Source organism: Nannobrachium achirus, assembly GCF_963921795.1.
Source record: "Nannobrachium achirus genome assembly, chromosome: 12".
Classification (NCBI taxonomy): domain Eukaryota; kingdom Metazoa; phylum Chordata; class Actinopteri; order Myctophiformes; family Myctophidae; genus Nannobrachium; species Nannobrachium achirus.
Window position 1 is genome coordinate 53,302,367 of NC_137832.1, and position 23,188 is coordinate 53,325,554.

Consider the following 23,188-nt stretch of genomic DNA (forward strand, 5'->3'; position numbering starts at 1 on the left):
ACATTAACTATATGTATTTCCTTACCAGTCACAACAATCTGATATAGAGACATAAACTGACATGAGCTGAACTTGTAAATGACCAAAGGTGTAAAGAAATGTCCTTGTGCTCTTTGATTAACTTCCTTAAAGTCACAACAATGACTAGGTATTGCTCAATGGAGCATGCTGTTGAGGAAGAAGGAAATGTTCCAGTATTAAACCCTGAGAGAGACAGTCTATACTATAGCCTAACTTACTCCTAAATGATACATAAACTTTTCTCTGTTATTAGAAGTTTGCATAGGAAAAGGTACAGTTTCTGTCACATTCAATACTTTGCATCAGAAAACAAAGCAATCATATTTCCTTTTTTATAAGACAGAAAAAATAAGTGATTTACGTCTACTGACAGACAATGAATAAACTCAGCTCAAGTGATCGATATACTGTAACAGAGGTGGTGACACAATTAACCACCATGTACATAGAAGAACAAAACATACACATAAAAAAACGAGTAGTCATTATTATACTCACACAGATCTAGAGGTTTGTAGTGTTGTTATGTAGAGGTAGTAAACTCATCTGATGCAGCGATCACATCCCTTCCCCAACAGCTCTAGGTCTCTCTCTCTCTCTCTCTCTCTCAGCAGGAGTAAAGAGTGTGTCGCTCGCCCCCTCCCCAAAAATGCAGATCTACAAGCTACCAACGCGTCACGGTCCAACGCTTCTTCGGCTTGTAGATCTGCACTTTCTGGGGCGAGCGATTTTGGACCAGGAAGCGGTGTCCCGTTTCATTGAAGACAAGAATGTGACGTTTGCGTAAAGAAACGCCTCCTTTTCGGGAGAACGCCCCTTTGGGGTGGCCCTAATGTCTTATGTGATATACAGTATTAACTTAGTTACTGTTCAAAATGGCTTTACATCATTATTCCTTACAGAAGTTATAACTATTGACCACAATGCATTCAATATATAGGCCTAAATCCCCCTTTCTGTAATCAGGCTTGTCAATGCTCCTGGATTTTGACCCCATCTCCTGGGAATCTCCTGGATTGGCAAATCTCCTGGATTTGGAATCAAACTCCCAAAATTCACCAGAACACAGGAAATTACATCTACTATGTTAATTTCTTTTCTGGGGGAGGACCCCCAGAGCCCCCGCTTTAGGGGTGGGGACAATGCATGCAAGAAAGATCATACAGTTATTCACTTATAATGACTAAAGATGAGAAGTCATTATTAAAGATGTCCTTTGCTTAAGTCATCAAATCTGTACACCTACATTTGGCATTTAAGGCTGAAATAGTACCCATGCTAGTAAAGCAAGCCTGATTCACCAGAACACAGGACAATATATCTATTAAGACGTTTTGGGGACCCCCAGACCCCGGTTGGGGAGTTCCGCACACCACACATCAATCAATATAAAAATATGCACTCAATAAAGCATCATTATAACATTTATTACACATTTAAAACAGACAATAGTTTGTACTGTAGGCACCATTGGCAGTCTTTGAATGAACTTTGCATCTGCAAAACATTGTAGTAAGTGATCACCAGCCCTTGAGATTTCTGAAACCCTGTTGAGTTAAATGCAGATGTTTCACCTGACACCTCCTCCGAAACTGTCTAAACTGGACTGAGGTCTACAGATTGAGATCTACAGTACGACCCAGCTGTTTGAACCATTATAAACTTTAACTGTTTGAACCATTATAAACAAGGGTGTGGCACCAACTTCTGGGCCCTGGGGTAGTTGGTACAAGGATCCACTGTTTAATATTGTGTAAAATTTCTTCTGTAATATAATTCAGAAACTTTCACATATTCTAGATCCATTGCAGTGACATATTTGAATTTTTATGGCATACAGCTCATGAATATCAAAAGTCCATATCTCAAAATATTATTTACAATATTGAACAAGACCACTCAAAACAAGGATTTATAATAGAGAAAAAGTCAACCTTCTGAAGTCAGAGTTGCTTGAAGTCCAGTGGGAAGTTTCCGCAGACAGTTATGATTTGGGGTGCTAAGGCATCTGCATGCTTTTTTTACACAATATTCAATTTGTTTAGATGGACGGTCGGAAGTAAATAAACTTTGACATTAGTGTCTTTTTTATGTTGAGTAGCCAATTATTTGTATTACCTTTTTTCTCCCAAATTCCAAATACCTCCCCAGACACATGTGTGTTGCCCCCTGGTGTTGAACCCTACTGGCTCATCTTCCAGTGAGGAGACCCCAGGACATAGAACTTCCAGCCTACTGCTCGCCTTCAGTGGTGTAAAGTAAGCCAAGTACATTTTTACTCAAGTACTGCACTTAAGTACGTACACTCAATTTGGAGGTATTTCTTTTACTTGAGGATGTCCGATTTTCGGTACTTTTACTACTCCGCTACATTTCAGATGCAAATGTTAAACTTTTAATCGACTAGAATTATTTGACAACTACAGTTACTTTGTAGATTTTGATTATTATTACAAAATTAACCACTTCAGTACTATTTTTCCGTCATTAGAATATTTGTGAAATGGGACATTCTGCATTATGAGTACTTTTCTACTTTAACTCAAGTACATTTCTTTTACTTTTACTTGTTAGGCAGCCACACCGCACTTCAGTCACCCAATGCATTTCAATGGGAATGGAGTGTTTTTTTTTTCTTTTGCAGAAATCCTCAAATGGCAGCAAACCATTGATTAACTGAGTGAATACTTTATTTTGAATACTCGCATAGGAAAAGTACAGCACAGTTCAGATACAAGGTCTACCAGGGACATGCTGGGCCCCTGATTCAGCCCGGGAAAAATAGTTGGAGAGGCCCTCATTGCGCGCTATATGCTGCTGCTACTCAAAGATTTGCCATTTCAGATCATGACAAGTCACGTGACAAGCCTGTGGGCCAATTACATGAGTTATATTTCGTTGTTTGCCGGGTGGAAACCTTGTACGTCCAAAACCGTTTGTTTTGTATTTATCATTTTAAAAATTTAAAGTAGGGAAAACAGCCGATCTACAAGCACACACCACCTCGCACCGCGAGGCGTTGTGTGCTTGTAGACCTGCTGTTTTCACTACTTTTGTGCAACAGCCTTGTATGAGGAAGCAGGGCTTTGCTTGGAGATACAAGGTTTCTGCCCGACAGTGACGATTTACTTTGTTGGCCGCCCAGCCCCCAAAATGGAACGAAGGCCTGACATTTTATTTATTTATTTTTCCTAATGGCCGGCCTGGACCGGCCAGGAATGAACCGGCCGTTCAGGAGTTGTCCCGCTTTTCCCAATAGCCAGCACGTCCCTGAGGTCTACCAATAGGATTTAAACCCAAGAAAGCACTATGGCTTGTTTACATTCAGGTCCTTTTGTACTCATTCCATTGAGTGTCACTGAATGCCAATGCATTCCATTCCCATTGAAATGCATTGGCAGAATCCGCCCTCATTAGGTAGACTATAAGCACGGTGTGACCATATGAGTATCTGGAGTGAGCTTGTAGATCGTCCATTTAAAATGGTTACAATGAATAAAGGCTGCTTGTAAGTGAAGTAGTTTATGACACTTTTATTCAAGTATTTCTGAACATGAACGTGTAAAATTGACCTACATTGTACAATGTGTGATACATTGTACAGTACATGTACAATTTATCACATAGCACCACATGTTTAACATGTACAACGTATCACACACACGTTATAGCTTTCCTTTAAACTGGTGAAAACGGTTCATTATAAAACATATAAAATGTAAAAAAAGAGAACGATAATTTCAAACGTAAAAGTAAAAAATAATCTCCACTTGACCAGTCCATTAGCAAAAAAACACACATACACAAAAAATAATAATCAAGAGGTAAGCAGCACGAGGTAAAGTTCAACATCAAGAAAATGCAGTAACAGAGACTTGTCAACAAACTACAGTCCATGTTGCAGGACATGCCGCTCCAGTTCCGCTCCGCTGCTGAGGTAGCGTCCACACAGCGTGCACACAAACGCCTCCTCCATGACCACACCACACACCACGTCTCCATCCGAGTCATCTCCTAGAAAAGGAACGCATAGTTTAGTGCAGGGTTTCCCAAAGTGGGTGCCTTGATGCCACTCCAGGGGTGAGCCTCAGAATAATTTGATAATATTTGGAATTCATCAATATAACCTCAGTAAGTTTAACCCCTTAGATCAGGGTTCCCCAATAGGCGGCCCGTGGGCCATTTGCGGCCCACGGGGGGCTACTGTCTGGCCCACACCAACCCCAGTAATAATGGTGGTATAAGAGCAGCAACAACACTAGTATATCGTCGTTGTCGGGTGGAAATCTCGTATCTCCAAATTTGTACGTTCTTTCGCAAATCATATAAGGCTGTCGCACAAAAGTAGTGAAAACAGCAGATCTACAAGCACACAACGCCTCGCACCGCGAGGCGTTGTGTGCTTGTAGATCGTCTGTTTTCACCAGTTTAAATCATTTTTAAAATGATAAATTCAAAACAAACGGTTTTGGACATACACGATTTAGTGGAAACGCCACCGTCGCCCCCTGCAATGTTGTGGCCCTCGGCTTGGTACCCTAGACAGAATTCGGCCCTTGGGGAAAACTAATTGGGGAACCCTGCCTTAGACCTATGCTTAGTAAAACAGATTTGATTTGCACTGTACTTGATGTCTACCCCAACTCTCTTCACCAAAAATAGCAGATCTACTGGCTCACAATGAGTCAAATTGTGGCGCATTGTGTGAGCTTGTAGATCTGCCATCTTTGGTGAACCTTCCCCCCCATAATAGGGAAGCTGGGGTTCATGTGGTTAAACGTTTTTCTTTGTCAGCTCTGATGGAAACGGATATTTCTCTGTGACATACCGTATCACAGGTGGGAAGATGTGTAGATTTACGTAGAGTAATATGATATAAGATTCTAAATAAATAACAGTGTAATTCAGAGGTGCCGTGGATAAAACGGGTTATTGATATGGGTCCCGTGTCAAAAAACCACTAAACCCCTGGTTTAGTGGGACATCTGAGACAGCATCTTTACGAACGAGAAATCATGTTATCCAATTTGAGTAAAGCCTGATTTATACTTAGTAGCGCGCCCGTGTTGCAAGCCAATAATACAGCTTGTAGGCTGACGTGCTGACGTGCGACACTGCAGATTCTCACCATCGAGTGCAGGAGCGCCGCAAATCTCCTCATCTTCCTCTTCTCCCCCTGGTTCTGGCAACGCGTAACTGTGATCTCCATGGATCTTCTCCCCTTCTTCCGGCTGGGCGAGAACCACAGGAGTACCACTCCACTTATCTTTTGGCAACACCCGTCCCTGGCTGTTGTCATCCAGTATGGGCAACACCTCGTAAGCGTCAACGAGCTCGTCAGTGTCCGTCTCAGAGTCTTGGTCCTCACAGCTCAAGAACGAGCCCTCCTGGCTCTTGGCGTCGGGCTCCTCGCCGTGGCTGGTCTCATCTTCTTCACCCGCACCCCCTTTCTGCGGGGCACGAGTACTTATGTCCATGTGTTCCATGCCTACGCTTGTGTTCGTGGTGTCCTCCTCCTGTCCGCACCTCTGATCAGCAGCACGGTTGAGCTGCCATGTGGGTCTCTTAATGACAATGAGGATTTTGGGCGTCTCCTGGCCTTGCTTCTGAAACGCTGTTCTGCTGCTCTGCATTGTTCTTGAGAAACCGTCCTCCACAGGTACCTTACTGTGCACTGTGCCTTCCTCCTTGCACTGTTCTGATGGACTGTCCTCCCTACTGCACTGTTCTGAAGGACTGTCCTCCCTAGTGCATTCTTCTGAAGGACTGTTCTCCCTACTGCACTGTTCTGAAGGACTGTCCTCCCTCTTGCACTGTTCTGAAGGACTGTCCTCCCTACTGCACTGTTCTGAGGGACTGTCCTCCCTCTTGCACTGTTCTGATGGACTGTCCTCCGGGCGTTCCCGTTTCGTTGCGTCCTCCCCTGCCTTGTTCTTCTGCACTTCCTTTTTGAGAACCCTGGCCTCCAGGAGGTCGACGTTGACCTGTCCCACCAGCTCATGGTTCCTCACAACCTACGGCACGCGAGAACAGAAAACAACAAATGAGACGATTCACAATCGGTCACTGAGGAGAGAAGGCGATGAAGTCTTGCCATTTATTTTGCTAAACGTTAAAAGAGAGGTTGAACTTGTGTTAAATTAAAGGATTAAAATTAAATACACTCTCGAGCTTGTGTGCGTTTCATACTTTTGACAGATATGGTCATGTAGACCTATATGAAAATAAAAAAGAAATCAATACTAGAGCGCTACCTGGACATGCTTTAAGGTCAAATATTCTCCATTATTTTAAAAAAGCTAAGCCAAAGTGTGATTTTGAGACACAGTTCTTAACACAATGGTGACCGTGAATGGTCGACCACAGAGCACTGAAGCAACAGCCCATATTTGGACTTACAGACACAGTATATCATTGTCTGGGTCTTTAATCACTTTGTAAATCACAGCAGCTTTCGGCACGACTGCCTGAACATTCTTTGCCAAACAACAGGAACCCTTGTAGGGTCACTGGGCCAGGGGCTTGAACAGGGACGTGCAGAGAATTTTAGAGTGGCTAAAACTTCTAAAAGGGCCTTTTGGTGGAAACATCGAAAAGCTCACAACACATCACAGCTGAACTAAGCATAATCAAGTCAATACTGGAGATGTAGCGCAACGGCATAGATTTCTAGAAAGAGAGGGCAATTCTTTCAACATAAGACGCTGGATTCAAGTTCTTGAATGCTGCCTTCAGGTATGGCATGGAAAGGGGGCATTTGCATTTCTTTCACCATAGTAAAAACTGCATTTATGGTCTGGAAAAGGCACTTTTTACAGATGGATAAAGGGGCAGGGGCTCAAGCCACCTTTGATGTCTGTGTGTGCACTGCACGTGCCTGGGCTTGAAGGCCAAACACGATCCTCACCTGATGCTTATCACACAGGTGTGCCTCCAGGTCGCTGAGCAGAGTGCAGTCGAAGAAGCACAGGCGGCACTTATAAGGCTTGAGGTCGTCGTGCTTCGAGGTCGAGTGCAGACCTAAGCCCTCGGCAGTGGAGCTGGTGAAAGTGCACTTGTGGCAACGGAAGACGATGCCTTCGAGGTACCGCGACAGCTTCGGCCGACGCACCTCTATCGGTACAACGCGTTCCTCTGGGGGACAAGAAAAACAACAACAGAAACAGGAACAGGTGATGAGTGTGCGTGTTGGCAAAAAGGTGTCATACATGATGAGAATGCTGAAACAGATTACATTTTTAGAGATGTACTGACTATCGTACTTTCCTTCCCGATACCCCACAACTTGTGTATCGGCCAATACCGAGTAGAACCAGTTCAATAGCAGTGTCTTATTTAAAAACAGCCTTGGACAGTGGTTCTCAAACAGAGGCCAGGGTTACTTGAGACGGATCCAAATGAACCATCACAGGTCTGCAACTCTGAGAACGGAAACCCATTTGTACACTCTCAGAGTTATGGGGGGTACTTGAAATGAAAAGGTTTGAGAACCACTGATCTAGGAATAAATGAAAGTTCCATTCATAATTGTTAAAGTGCAGCTACAAGTACAGTAAGAATATGGAACATTAGTGCAACATCAACTATTAACTATATAAAATATTACTGTAAATGAAATGTACAATGGTCGCAATTATATTTGTCTTTGTGACGCGTTGTAAGCTTGTAGATCAGCCACTTCTATTATACACAATCATTTCTTTGTATATTAAGTTATTTGTCATATCTGCCCTGTGCTATTTATTTCTTATTACGAAGCCTAAAAAAAAGTCAAACAGAAATTAAAATGTTATTCACATGCTCCAATTTTTCAATGCCAAACACACATTTAATATCGTTAATCGCAATTATTTGAGTAACAATTAATTGTCAACTTAAATTTGTAATTGTGACAGCCCTAGATACCGATACCAATACCAGCATTTTAGGCAGCATCAGAGGCTTTTCCGATACCGACGTCGATATTGAATTCCAGGGATCAACTCACCCCGATGGAGCATGACGTGGTCAATCATGTTGTTCTTGTTCTTGGACTGGTAAAGGCACAAGGGACAGCGCAGGTCCTTCTGATGGGTGGGCTGTGAAGGGCAGTTAGAATGTCCCGACTCCACGTGCTTTTCCAGGGTTTTCCTGATGAAAACGGAAGCAAGAAATACGCGATGGATTAGTGCATAGTGTAAACGTAAATACGTGTCTTGCCTGACATGCCGTCAGGGCATGACATTAAGGCTTGTCCTGTTGTCCCGGGCAGCTTTGTGCTGTTATGAAGACTAGACTATGGACTCCCCAAACTATGGAGTGGAGAGTGGAGGGAGCAGGGGGGGGGGGGGGTCGACATTAGCTGTACTTTTGTTATTCGTTCTATTTCAATGTCTGACTCCTCTGCAAGCATCTAAGAAAGAAATTACTATTTCATTTTATTTTTAGTGACATCTGTGCCTGGACAAGTGAATGGGAAATGTACTTGTCCAAGGACAAGTGCCTCAAAAAGTTAATGTCAAGCCCTGCATTTTCTGGTGTCTTGTTAGATTATGAAGTCAATTATATGAGGGTTAAGACTACCAACTACAATGCATCTTTCCAATGCGTAGACTTTTACTACAGCAAGAAAGACATGGGCTTTGCTTTGCGTGTTTGTTCAGTAACAGGTGTCTTCCTGTCTCTCCAGCTTTACTAAGCAGAAAATACATTTTCGGGTCAGGAAACCGATTTTATCCAATTAAGAGAGTGAACTCATTCAGAATATAAGATACGAATATTTTTCATGGGGTTCTTGCTCTAGATAAAATTGATACGCCAACCTGAAAATGTATTTTTAGTTTACTAAATAAAGAGTTGAAGGGATAGGATGGGACCCTGTTACTGAACAAAGAACAAAGACTAGTAATGTTTACTAACGGAATATAGAGCAAAACTAAAGAAATATGAATTCTTACCTGGAGCCAGTGAAAAAGGAGCAGTCCTTGCACCGGAGCAGCTTTTTGTTATGGCGGCTTGCATAGTGTCGTCGAATACTAGACAGGTGTCCGGAGGAGAAGTTGCAGAGCTCGCAGCAGAGGACGCCATCTTCAGGCGGTGCAGGGTGTGGAGCAGACTCACTGGCCTGCCTCTTCAGCTTGTAGTGGCCCAACTGCCGCTGTACCTCTGGGGGCTCCGAGTACACTGGTGACAAAGCACAGCCTCCAATTACAATTAGATTACAGTACGTATAGTGTGTGCCAACGGTGACGCAATTGTAGTCCTTAGCGGCCATCTTTTGGGTAAAAACACAGGTGTTTCAATTGTTTGATTGCATAGAACTAATGCTTTACTCCAATCAGAACACCTGTGTAAGGCTGTGTTGACCCAAGAAATGGCCGCTCTTAGAACTACATTTGGCACACCCTATATGGTTTCTCTTAACCCATTTTCGGCCTAAAATTATTGGATGCTTTAACTATAAAAAAGATCTGCTATTTTTGAAAATTCGTGAAAATTAGAATTTTGACCCGATTCTATAAGTGTCTTTTGAATCCTTCTAAGATTTTTTTAAAAACCTATGTTTCTATGTCAGCAATCTGGCTAGCCATCGTCAAAGAAAAGGTACTTTTCACTTAACTGGAGCTCAGTTAGTCTGTTCTTGAGAGACTACTATGTCAGTGGTTCTCAAACATTTTCATGTGAAGGACCCCCAAAATGATATTTATTTGGCCGCGGACCCCCATCTCAAAATATTTAGTTCCAGGGACCACCCAGAAGCAAAATTTGAGTTACAATCATTCGCTTTGAAAATACATACTGTATATTCAAAGATTTGCACACATTTCACGACTTTTTCAAAATAGCAGATCTACAAGCTCGCAGCGCGGCACTCGGTGCCGTGCTGTGAGCTTGTATATCTGCTATTTTTCACTGGTTAAAGCATTCAATAATTCTAGGCCTAAATGGGTTAATAAGATTCATTACGCTGTTTTTTTTATAAGATTTCTTTTGGGGCGTTTGTGTCTTTATTGATAGGACAGTAGACACTAGACAGACAGGAAACGGGGAGAGATGGGGAGTGACACGAAGCTAAGGTAGTCCAGAACGGGATTCGTCAGGCTGACATTGCAGCTTAGGTTGCCTGGACATCCACGCCGGCGGCCCGGACCACTTCACGCATGTTATCTCGAAACCCCCGGTTCCGCTTACCTTAACAACCAAGAACCAAGAAGACTCTACGCTGATCAGGAGCCGAGCCACAGCTGCGTAAAAGCTTGATGTGTGCTTCGCCGTATTGTCGTAGTGTTGTTGCGTATCGAAAATACCAGACATACAAGCTCACAACGTGGCACTTCGCGACATGTTATGAGCTTGTAAATCTGATATTTTCAACACACGACACCATCTTACGACGAATACCATATATTTCCAAAAGATAGGTTTTAATTGTTGTTGGAAATAGTATACATACTGCAATCAAGCAATGTTGTGTTACTTTATCCCCTACTATAATAATAGGCTTAATGACAAAATAGCCTAGTAATAACAGCATTTTCCCCAATCGGCCACGGTGGCTGGTGATTTCTTTATAATTACTGGCCAATTAAACATTTTAACAGTCAATGGCCGATAAACACCGGCTAACGGAAAACCTGATGTACGCACATATAAAAATGTAAAAATGCTCTGTGTACACAATATAAGGCCAAAGCTGTGAAGGTATTGATGGCAGTATGGTCCTTTAACCACTGAAACTACTGTATCCACAGTAATTTGTCGCACATAGAACTGCAAATATTGCCGATCTACAAACACGCCGCAATTGTGAAACATTGTGACCATGCAGATAAGCCATTTTCGCCAGGTTTTAATCTTTTCAACAAGCTCAAAACCAGGACGCCGGGGTTAAAGTGGTTGAGCATAACTTGCCTTCTGTAAATTGGGGTTCATCCGGTGGTTCACTCCAGCAGTTGTCTTCCTCGAGGTCTAGCGGAGGACGAGGCCACCCTGCTGTAGCTGCTGGTTTGGTCTCAGCTACATCACCACCACTGCTGATTTCAGCTACATGGAATACACGAGAAGAGATTTGAGAGACAAAAATAAATAAATGTTACGCAGAGTCATGCTGTGCGTTATAAATGACTAGACTACACATCATACATGACTTGGGTCACATGCTGGACATGACGCCTGAGATCTACATTGATTTAAAGATCCACTTTGTTTACTGGTAGATCCCAAGATCCCCATGATTCTTTTGCTTCTATTCCTAACCCTGCAATATAAATGAGAGGGTTTACTCACCTCCGTGTTTCCTGACTAAATGGCTCCTTATCAGACCCAAGAAACCGGTCCGATAGGAGCAGAGGCCACAGTGGAACGGTTTGGCAATCCCGTCTTTATATCTGATGTATTTGTCCAAGCTGTTGAGACAATGAAGGAAAGAAATCCAATCAGGTCAAGATACTCTTCAAAATATATACCACATAATAAAGCATGTTGAATGTCCTGTGCATTCATAACTTAACAGCTCCAATAATACCGTGCTAAGGTAGCCTCTTATAGATGAATACAGACAACAACAAAAGGTTGACATAAACTGAAGGGTTCTGTAAAAGAAATGGGACTTTGAGGTTTAAGTGAAGCGATCAATAATGATCACAGTATATTAAAGGTAGGGTAAGTGATTTAATTTCATTCAAGTTTCAGTTTTCATGTAGGTGACAGGCAGGGGCCTTCCTCCAATGATGATCAAGTGGGCGCGCGTAAGGCCCACCCACCATGATTGGAGGAAGGCCCCACTCTATCCTGATTGGAGGAAAACCTGTCTCCTCCACCAAAACTGAGGAGGGATCTCAGTCCTCAGCTCCTCACTAGTTACTAACTAGTACTATCAGAACATGGACCCATTTAGTTAGATAAGTTAAATCGCTCACCCTACCTTTAACATAAGTAATGAATAAATTATAATATAATGAATGTGACCGAAAGGATTTCACATCAGCACGTACCCCTCTGAGACAGGCAGAGTGTCCACCTGCTGGAGATCAGCCACGTCGCCATGCGTGCGTTCATGCACCCTCAAACCCACTATTGACGCAAACGTCCGGCTACACCCTTTGCAGGCGAAAGGCTCCGGGTCTATGGCGTCTTCGTCCATCCTGGAGGCACTGGAAGGACGTGACCGTGGTGGAGAGGACGGTGGTGGTGGTGGTGGTGGTTGGGATGGAGGACTTAGTGCCAGGGTAAACGTCTCTACCTTTGCCACGTTCCATTTCGCCAGGTCCTCAATGGTCTCAAACTCCTGTAGTTCCTCTTGCCTTTTAACCTGAAAAATATATATTAGTAGGATATTAGTCTGGAATCTTGGTGTGAACCCTGCATTTCCGAGGTTTGTATTGATGTGATAAACGGGCCCCACGTTTGCATTCTCGGCCCTGATTCACTAGTAGGAGTGAGTGAAATCCAATCACAACCTAACAGTGCCAGACAAAATCTGCAGAGAGGATTTTATTTGGATTTTCTTTTAAATGGCAGATGTGTCTGGTTTCCAGGCTAGGCCTTAGTCATGACAGGGGAAAAGACACCTGATCTGTAGTTAATATCATCCATTATCTGCATTTTGTGTAGAGAGAAAAAGGAGGGAGCCTAGCATAACCCAGGGGGACTACAATGAACAAAGTCTACATGGTTTAACTGGTTACTACTTTTACCTTGCTATGACCATGTCTGCAAAAGGGTAGAAATCTCACGCTTATAACTTTATGCTTTAACTATTACAAAATAGAAGATATACAAGCTCACAGCGCTGCACCGAGTGCCGCGCTGCGAGCTTGTAGATCTGCTATTTTTGAAAAATCTTGACAATTTGTCTTTGAATATTTTGACCCGATTCCATAAATGTCTTCTACGTTAAATCCTTCTACGGTTTCTATGAATCAGTGGTTCTAATTTTTTCATGTCAAGGACCCCCAAAATTACATGTATTTGGCCACAGACCCCAGATTCAAAGATTTGCCCAAACTTTCACGACTTTTCAAAAATATACAAATCTACAAGCTGGCAGCGCGGCACAGTGAGCTGGTATATCTGCTATTTTTCGATAGCTAAAACAAAGTAATTCCATGCCTAAATGGCTACTCACTTTGAGAGGATGGCTCGGTGGTTGTTTCCCAACGTCGGCTGTTGTCGTCGTCATCCTCACAGCGTTTGCTTTCTCCATGCACACACGTCTGTGGTCGTCCAGATGGGAGCAGAGCTTTTTTGTGCCCCTGATTTTAAGGCTACAGTGGCCACATTGGTACCACCTGCGCCTCCACGCTTCGTAAACGTAGTTCTTAGACTTGATCAGAGAAAAGTCCGCTCCGAAGTCTTCTCTGTGAAAATGGGTGAAGTGAATAGCGAGGAACTCTGGCGACCTAAACGTGCGATTGCACTTCTTGCATTGAACAGGCGAGCATGACTCTTGCTCCGCTTCGGGAGCTTTGCGGGAGTCCTCGCATTGGATCTCTTGCCGTCTCTTATTTTGATATTTATAAGGTAAATATGTGTTTAATGCAGCATGGCCATGCGCACTCTTGTAGTGCCCTTGAAGGTAACGGCGATGCACTGATGAATAGTCACACAGTTGGCACTTTAAAGGTGTGCTGGAGCCACGTGTCGATGTTTTACTGTACACTCTAGCGTTAAATACTTTTGCATAGTACGCAAGGAAGGCAGCAATTCCATGGGTTCGCTTGTAGTGCTTTCCAAGATACTCTTGCACGTGAGTTGAATAGGTTGGACACAGGGCGCATGCATAGTATGCGGTATTCCCTGCTTCAGATTCTTTTCTGTGGTGCTTGTTTAAATGGCGACTGAGGCCAATCTTGGTATTGGCAACGTGTTTGCAGAGATTGCACTTCAGTCCACCGGGCATTTTGTTTTTGAAAAAGGTAGCCTGCAACGCTGAGCTCTGCATACTGCGGTACTTGGACAACAGCTGTTTTTTTATCACATTCGACTGATTTGGAGCTGGTTTGAGGAAGTTCGGGGCAGTCTGATTATGGTCCTGCTCATAGTGGAGTTTCAGTTTCTCTGCCGATCCTCGCGCTATTGGGCAGATTCTACACATGTATCCACCGAGTCCGGCTTTCTTCAGACTGCACTCTTTCTGGTAGGGAAACTGTGCTTTTGTCGTTTGGAGCATGTCCATCCTGGCTTGAAATGTAGGGTGCCTACTTTGGCAGTGAGCGAGAACGCCTCGAAATCCCGTGTTTACATAAGCACATCGCGGACACTTGTAGACAATGTGCAGGTCACCGGTGTACTCGTTGCTATCCAGTTCACCTTTTATTTTGTCATTGGTGCACTCGATGCTATCCAGTTCGTCTTCCTTTTCGTCTTCTGAAAGCGGAGCTTGGTACTGCGGGTGTTTCTTCCCCAAGTGAGTGTTCAGACCATGGCTTTTAAAGAAAGCCGCAGGACAGAAAGGGCACTGGAACGACATTTCGGGAGAAGGGAGTCCTGTGGGAACGTTCTTGATGATCCAGGGGTGGACCTCACGGCTGTGGCTCGAGATGCTCTCCAATGTGCTGCCTTTGAAGGAACACTCTCGGCACGGATACACTTTCGTTTCGTTCTTATCAGATTGTTGCGGCGGTTTCTTCTTTTCAAGGAAAGACTTTTTCTTCAAGGCGGACACCGCGGGGCCAGCATACAACCGCATGGATATGTGCTTTAAGCTGATGCATTTCAGGGAGTGCTTTTTCTGGCAATGCCGGAAGACGATGGCTGCACTCGTGTGGGAAAAAACGCACCATTCACAGTGATAGCCTGCTGGCAAAGAGCCATCTTTAAAAGCTATGCTTAGAATTTGGGGGACAGTGAGCCTAACCCTATGTTTGTTAGCTATATGTCTTTTCAAAAGATAGACGCGTGGATTACAGTAGGTGCATTTAGGGCACCTAAGTGACCTAGTCAGATCAGCGTTTTTTGAGGCCAAAGTCGGAATTGATGCAGTTTGGCCAAGTTCACTTGTTTGAGCCTCCTCATTCCCGCCATGCACAATGGAGGTACGTTTCCACACTTGTTCTGCAGGCATTCCCATTTGTGAAAGCTGTTCCATTTGTCCATGAATCCCTAAGGAATAGGAGACGATTTCCTGATCAGTTGGTAAAACTCCAGGGTGCCTCTTTTTAAAGTGCAACACTAAATGTGTCAGTAACTTATGTGGAAAGTTGCACACGTGGCAAAATAACGTTTCCTGGTCACCTTCCTCAATGATGGGAAGGGGGAGACCAGTTGAGGTCAAGGCCAATTTCTTTGTCAGAGGTTTCAATTCTTTAATTTTCCTACGAATGATTGACGTATATCTTAAAATCTCATCAGTTGTTGACTTCTCAACGTGTTTTTTGATTTGATGTGCCAACACACTCTTTACTTCTGGTTGTCCATAGTGGCATTTGCTACAGAAAAACAGGCCTTCTAGTGTATGATGTTTAATTGGGTATATGGCATCATGGTTGCCTACTGGGTTATCTGCTTTGCCTACTGGGTTATCTGCCAGACCCCGTGTTCGTTCGGCATCATGGTTGCCTACTGGGCCATCTGCTTTGCCTACTGGGTTATCTGCCCGACCCCGTGTTCGTTCATGAACCCAGCGGGAATATGAGACTATTTCCTCGTGAGTAGGATCAACTTCAAGATGATTATGTCTATAATGGTCTGTTACCCTACTTATTACGGTCTGTCTAAAGTTGCACAAGTGGCAAAATAACATATCCCCCTCACCTTTCTTAATGATGGGAAGGGGGAGACCAGTTGGGGTCAAGGCCAAGTTCTTTGTTGGAGATGCCGTAGATTCTTGAATTTGCCTACGTATTATTGAAGTATATCTTAAAATCTCATCAGCAGACCTCTTTAGTTTGGAGTGTCTCTTAGCTTGATGATTCAGAACTCCCTTTAATGTCGGGTGTCCATAGTGACAGAATTTACAGACCAACAGGCCCGCTCCCAGTGAACTAAGATCAGTCAAATCTGCTGCAAGCCAATTCGATGTATTCAAAACAGAAGAACTTGCTGAAGCCATAGCTTTATGTTGGGCTCTCTCTTTTTTTACCTTGGCCGAATGCATTAAAAGTTCTACTGTAGCTTTATGGTGTGCTCTCTCTTTGTTTACCTTGGCCGAATGCATTAAAATGTTTACAGTAGTGACTGCATGTCCAACATGCTGCGAGTTCAGATGGCCCATGATGCCTTTCATGGTTGGATCGTGATGATCACAAAGATGGCAGAAGAACATTTCAGCTCGTTGTGAACTGACCAAAGAAGGAATTCCCGCAAATGTGTCAGCAATCTTTTGGGGAGAGCAAACTGTTGTCACCGCAGAGGTTTTACATCTACTCCGGATCGCAGCGGTATGGAGGTGTATTTCCTCAGAGTTTCTCTGTGTGATGCCATGGCTGGCCCTTTGATGGCTCCATATGCCCCTAACCGTGGGGTCACTGTAGTTGCAGAGCTGACAGAAAAACAGTTTATCTACCTCTTCTGGATCGACGTCTGATAAGTTGACACGTTTTCCAGGAGATTCCCCGCACTGGCTCTGGAAAGGCCCGGAAGCCTTGAGAGGAGAAGTTGCAGGTGAGTCTTCCGTTTTCACTCGAGAGTCAGAAATAGCCTTTTGATGAGAGAATTCGGTTTCGTCTTTAGCTTCCTTTAAAGAGTCTGACATTGTTGTTTGAGGGGAGACCAGTGATTTGTTTGTTGAACTCACAGAGGCGGAAGGCTCTGAATTCCTTTCAGGAGGCAGTGGTGCCTGGGGCTGGGCCTGTGATTTGATATGGGCCATTTTAATTTGATCAATACTCACCCCTCTTTCTGGGTGTTGCCTTTGGTAGTGAACGAGCAAAGCAACTGCCGACATATGAGTGAATGTGCAATTTTTGCACCTAAGTAGCTCCTTATCCACTCCTTTTGGAGAACCTTGATCAGCAGTCTTTGGACTGGGTGTTTTTTCACATGTATCGACTTGAGACATCTCCACTGGTGGCACGTCTTTGTCAGGTGTAGCGGCACTCTTGAGCGAACCTTGATCAACCAATGACAGACCAATCAACCTTGAACCTTGATTGGTCTTTGGAATGGATTCGTTCTCACATACGTTGACTTGAGACATCTCCTTTTTAGGCATGACGTTAAATTTGCAGTAGATCAATGGATTTATCACTATGTATGATGGGTGCAGTTTCTGGTAATGATCTTTCAAGGACTCAGACGATAAAGTTGTAAATGGACAGACAAAGCATTTGAAACAAAGCGCATGAGACTGCATTTGGAACACATCTGGGGCCTCTGGGTGGCTGACCCTGTAATGCAGCCGTAGGTCAGCAACATAAGGATACTCAACCGGACACTCCAGGCACCGGAACCTAACAGTCCGGTTGTACGGGTCCATCATGTATGTAGAGCTACACCTGATGTAAGGGTGGACATTCTCATAGTGGCTTAACACATCGTCATCGTCCATGTCTTTGTGAGGGCAGTGCTTGCAAGAGTGCGTCAGAGGTTGCTCTACTTTTACCGCATCAACTTTCCCTTCAACTTCATGCATTAGATTATCTCCCTCGTCTTTAACATCCACTTCATGTGCTGGATTATCCCCATCCTCTTCATCTTCACTGACTTCGAATGCAAAGTTTGAGCTGCATGACAACTTTCCTTCAACTGCTGGACTCTCTAGACTTTCCGTTACGCTCACGTCAGTTTTAGGCCTTTTCTTAGGAGGACTGACTGAAATGCCTTCATGTGCTCTCTTGCCAATTTCAGTTGAAACGGATCCTTTCACTAAACCACCAACCATCAACTGTTCACGAACTAATAGGTCAACTTGGGCATTAGTTGCCAGCACACTGCGGCGAATGCAAAGATCATGTTGCGAAGTTGCAGTAACCTTAAGCACGCCAGTACCATCCTCGGCAGTGCTTAGGTGTGGGTTGTGCAAAATCAGAGTTTCCTTGGCTGTACCCGACGGTTGTGGGGGGTCAGGCAACGTCACACTTGTTGGTGGATATTTCAACTTTGATACAGATGGTAACAAGAATTTGGTAATAGGTCCCGATGGCCTTTTGTATGTTTTCAGGTCCGGTGATGAACTGGAGGTGCATTTTGCTTTTGAGGTAGAGGAATTCACTTTTGCCCCAGTTTCATCTTCATGCTGGGGTCTTGACATTTTGTTCACAGCATTTTTCTTCTTATTTTTGGTGGCCACTGCTTGGATCCCAGGCCTTCTGATAATGTGTAGCTTTCCTTTGAGATATCTCTTTTGTATTTGCAGTGGCTCGACTTTTTTACCTGACTTTTGGTGAAACGCTCTCTCATGTCTGTCAACGACGTCCCAGTTAGAAGCTGTAAAAGTGCAGTGCTGGCATGTTAAGCTTCCCTGTGAATCATCATCACTGTTAGTGTTGTGTTTGAGGTTCGATGATGGCGTGTTGGTCTTCAGTGATGGTGGTGATGGTGATGGTGGTGAATCGGTGTCCACACCGAGGCCATGCACCTTGCTGAGATGTTCCAGGAGGAAAAACTTAGATTTGAAGATAAGTACACAGTGGCTACACTGGAACGACTGGCTTGGCAAAGTGGACTGTTGGGGTAAAAAGAAGGACATTCACAAAACGTATTAATACATTATAAGATGATAATACAAAAAACAGCCATGAAAAATGTAATCAAAATCCTCATACCATTTTTCATCTTCATTGGCTGTAGAGGTTCATGCGTTAAGGGAACAAATGACAGCTGAGAGATACCTAGCAGAAAGGGTCCCTTGCCTAAAAGAAATACAAAATATTATTATTATTAAAATGTTCAGTTCAAGTCCAGTGGAGGACCTGAAACTGCCAGGTCCCCCAAACAAAGTTCACTGAAAAATGTTAATTTCATAGTTGTAGATATAATGTGCAATATCAATGTCACATACTGCAGCTATGTTTAAAAGCTGCACCCCCTACAACTGTATGGCCTTTAGTCTATATAACTTCCCCAGTTCTTAAATGGTTTCATTGTTTTTGATTTGGCAAACAAAATGTTCAACAGGAATGGAAAATGAAAGTTTATGTTAACAACCTTTGTACTATTAACTTTTGTAATACTATAAAGAAGTAGAACACTGCTATCATAACAGTTGTGGGAAATGTAAAAAAGAAGACAGACAAATCACTATTCACTACAGTCGTTCTTTTCGAGAATTTTCAAAGACAGCCAATGTGTCAGAGAATACGTTTTCCTACCAACCCCATCAAAAGGAACTTGAAAACAGGAGGAAACTCTGACAAGAGGAGGTCTGGAAGACCCAAAGCCATTAACAGAATCAGAGCAGGTCTGGCAGACCCAAAGCCATTAACAGAATCAGAGCACCTATATTTCTACTTGTGGTTGTGGTCGACTTGTGGCACGCATAGAACAACATTGTATTATCTCAATTTGAGATAATACAATGTTGTTCTATGCCACAAGTCGACCACAACCACAAGATACCAATTTCAAAACAGAGGAGCAGGCTAGACTACAACCTGTAGTACCACACACACAGCCGAGTTAAAACAATGTTATTACTTAAAGGGATATTCCACTTTCAAAAAAACTTTTGGTCATTTTATCATTTAACATTTACATCAAATATATAAATACTGAATCAAGCAAATTAAAAACTGTTCAGGGTGTTCATAAAAGCCTGATTAGATGATAAATGATCAAAGGTTTTTTGAAAGTGAAATATCCCTTTAAATAAGTTCCAGATTGCAAATACATTGAGGTAACTCCACTATGCTCATTAAAGGGATGTTGATGTTCCTTGATTTCGTTAGAGTCACAGAGATTTGAGGGTCTTGCAGGCACCAGTGGTGTTAAGTAATTAATAAAGTCAATTAGGCCTAATTACAATTCTGAGGTACTTTTACTTTACTTGAGTATTTCCAGTTGTCAGTACGTTTACTTCACTACATCTCAGAGGCTAATATTGTACTTTTACTCCACCACAATTATTTGACAACTTTAGCCAACTGTTACTTTTTAGATTTGTAATATTATGACAAAACGTTGTGTTAACCACTCCAGCCCTATACACATTTTGGCCATTTGAAAATTGTAGATCTGCTATTTTCAAAATACTTTTATGCATTTGAAAACTACTGAAATGGGACATTCAGCAAAATGAGTAGCCTAGACCTACTCTACTTTTGGTACATTTTGATGTCAATACTTTTGTAATTTTGCTCAAGTACATTTTTAATTCTGGACGTTGTACTTGTAACAGAACATTTCTACATTGCAGTATTGATACTTTCACCTAAGTAAAGAATGTGGGTACTTTTTTTGCACCAATGCACTGTAACCTGACTGCAACGAAACCGCGGCTTGTCCCTTTAACTTAGGGGCAGAACTATTAGACATGACACTGGCAGAGTGGCAGTGCATAATAAGCTTGAAGAAAATCACTTTTCTCATCTAAAAAAATGCAGTCCAGAAGAAAACAGGGACAGGTTTGGTCGTGCATGTTTATCAGTAAAACAGAAAAAGGGAGGCAGAGTGAAACTGAAACCATGTGAACACAAAGAAAGGGGAAGAGAAAGAAAGTGACCCCTTCTCCACTGCTAGCACGACCACCACCACCATCAACAACAAATCATCGTAAAGAGGACAAAGTCCAGGTTGGCTCTCTAAAAACGTCCCAGATGCAGACGTGCACTCACCGTATCAGTAGTATAAGCCACAGAAATGTCTAGACGGCGCCCTGGGTCCATGGTTTGCACAACATAATAATAAGCAGCCTGCTGGACTTCGCCATTTTTCCCGCGAACCTCGCTCTGGGATTTATTTATTTGGCACTTCCTTCCTTCCGCACAGGAAAAACCACAAGAGGAGAACTTGTGGTTGAGGTGACGTTTCCGGGGTTTGCGTTTAGCCTTCAAATTAAAATCGTTGGCTGTAAGCACGAGTCTGCACGACTGTAAAATAATATTGTACCAAATTAGTTGTAAATGTAGCCTAGTAGTCGTGTAAACTGCAGCATTGATTAACAGTGCACACACAGCTGCTGAGCTGCATTGGATTAAGATCTAATCATTCTGACCAGTCCAGTCACAGAATCAAAAGGTTTTTTAGAATCCCTGAAGTGAAATCACACTGTATGTTGATTTTTCACAAAATATATTTTGTGCTAAGCCTTTTCTTTTTCTTTTATTCACAGGACAGTAGAAAAGATAGGAACTCAAAAACATTAGCCACTTAAAGTACAGAAGATAGCTGAGCTGAAGGGCAACAACAACTATTTTTGCTTCTTCTTATATTATTTTATTGATTTATTGTTTTTTTTTTAGGGGTGTATAATATCAGGCCAAAAAGTGATCTATCCATCTGTCCATGAAGGAAATAAAAGTCTGCACACAACAGACCAGCTCAGTGGCCTTGTGGTTTAGAGCAGGGGTCTTCAACGTTTTCAGGCCAAGGACCCCTTAGCTGAGAGAGAGATGAAGCAGGGACCCCCACAACCTGTTCATAGATTCCAAATAGTTTAATCGTTTGAAAGCACAATCATCAGAGTGTATTTTGGATTCATGTCAATTTGTGTTTTCAGATATTTAACCACTTGAACCGTCAATACTTAATAAACTTGACCTTTCACTCTGTACTTAGTCTGCTCTTTTCCCCCTCTACACCAAAGCTCTTTGCTAAAAATAGCAGATCTACAAGCTCACAACGCCTTGCGTTGCGAGGCGTTGTGAGCTTGTAGATCTGCTATTTTTGGCTAAAGTTCTCAGAATATGGACACTAGGGTTCAAGTGGTTAATATAAAAAAGGAGGGAAAAAAAACTTTCTATCACTCAAATATTTGAAGGACCCCCTGTAGTAACTCTGAGGGCCCCCTAGGGGTCCCGGACCCCCTGTTGAAGACCCCTGGTTTAGAGAGTCGGGGTCCCCGGCCAGCCGGGCCAGGTCATATACCAAAGACTGACAAATGGGACCCAGCCAGTGCCTCCTGCATCATGTGATCATGTCCAGGGGGTGTACTTGTACATCAAGCTGCCTCATGCTAAGGAAACAGGAGATATAACTCCTGCCCTATGGGTCTTGTGGCTCTGCAAGGCTTACTTACACTACATAGCTCACTTTTACAGATTTATGACCTGCAGGCCGAGGATGTCTGAAGACCTGCACAGCCAGTATCTCAACATGTCAGTGTCGTTGTTAGGAATGTCTTTTGTTGGATCATACACCAGACACCTGTGTGTGTTATTTTGTTATTTGTCAGTGAGGATCACATACGAAAAATAATATAGCCTATATATTGTATTTAATTTGTTATTGTATTATACATGTATAATGCTCAGTTGGCTATACATGTAGGCTATTTGTATATTTATTGGATTTGTTTCGGAAACAAGACAATTTAAATTTGATCTGGTCACTGCTAATCTTAAAGGGATATTTTCACTCCCCCCCAAAAGCTAATTTTATCATCTAAGCTTTTATGAACCCCCTGAAGAGTTTTTAATTTGCTATTTGATGTAAATGTTATCAGTCCTCCTCCTCCAGGAGGCCCCATTGTAATTTCAAACTCCATTTTAACCATGATAGATTCATTAAAAACAGTAATTCTTTTTTCTGGTGACTCATACCACATTTCATTTATTTTTAATAATTCTTTGGGAAAATGGGAAAAAAAAACTTCTATTGTGAGATTCTGAAACAGCTCTGACCGGAAGTTCTAAGTGTTTCCCACAATTTCTAACTTTTCCACTCCATTGGAATTCCATGAAAATAAAGAGAATTTTAGGACAAGCTGTAGAATTACTACACTGACTTCACTGACACAACAACTCGTGTTGACACAATCCATACCTTATGTGATGTGTGTTTAAATTAGCGCTGTTCTAAGCAGAACATGATTTCACCATAATAGTGAAAGTTGTTGTTGATATTCCACGTGGAGTTTGGTTCCACCCAGAGCGATATATAAGAGAGTGGCTTCTACAACTCTGGTTCCACCCATAGACTGTAGAAAAAGGTTCCACCCAAGTTCCACCACACCGAGTCAGACAGCTGTCTGTGGATCGAACCATAGCTCTGTCTATTAGCTTGGGAGTACACATTTCTTACACAACATTTTGTAATATTTTAGTTTGTTTGTTTGAAGACATAGTTTGGTCATTTGTACTCCCAACCAACA

At 42.8% G+C, this 23,188-nt stretch overlaps 1 protein-coding gene across 1 annotated transcript; it reads right to left on the bottom strand.

The window, feature by feature from the left end:
• Positions 1–3,354: 3,354 nt before the first annotated feature.
• LOC308295087 (zinc finger protein 462-like) lies at positions 3,355–16,824 on the bottom strand. The gene is made up of 9 exons (XM_080738044.1): positions 13,127–16,824; positions 11,994–12,310; positions 11,287–11,405; positions 10,912–11,043; positions 8,958–9,183; positions 8,009–8,151; positions 6,929–7,155; positions 5,150–6,035; positions 3,355–4,035 (listed from the first exon to the last, which is right to left on the bottom strand). Exons 1-9 carry the CDS (start codon positions 16,808–16,810, stop codon positions 3,908–3,910), a joined length of 5,862 nt encoding a protein of 1,953 aa, XP_080594170.1. The 5' UTR covers positions 16,811–16,824; the 3' UTR covers positions 3,355–3,907.
• Between the last annotated feature and the right edge of the window lie 6,364 nt (positions 16,825–23,188).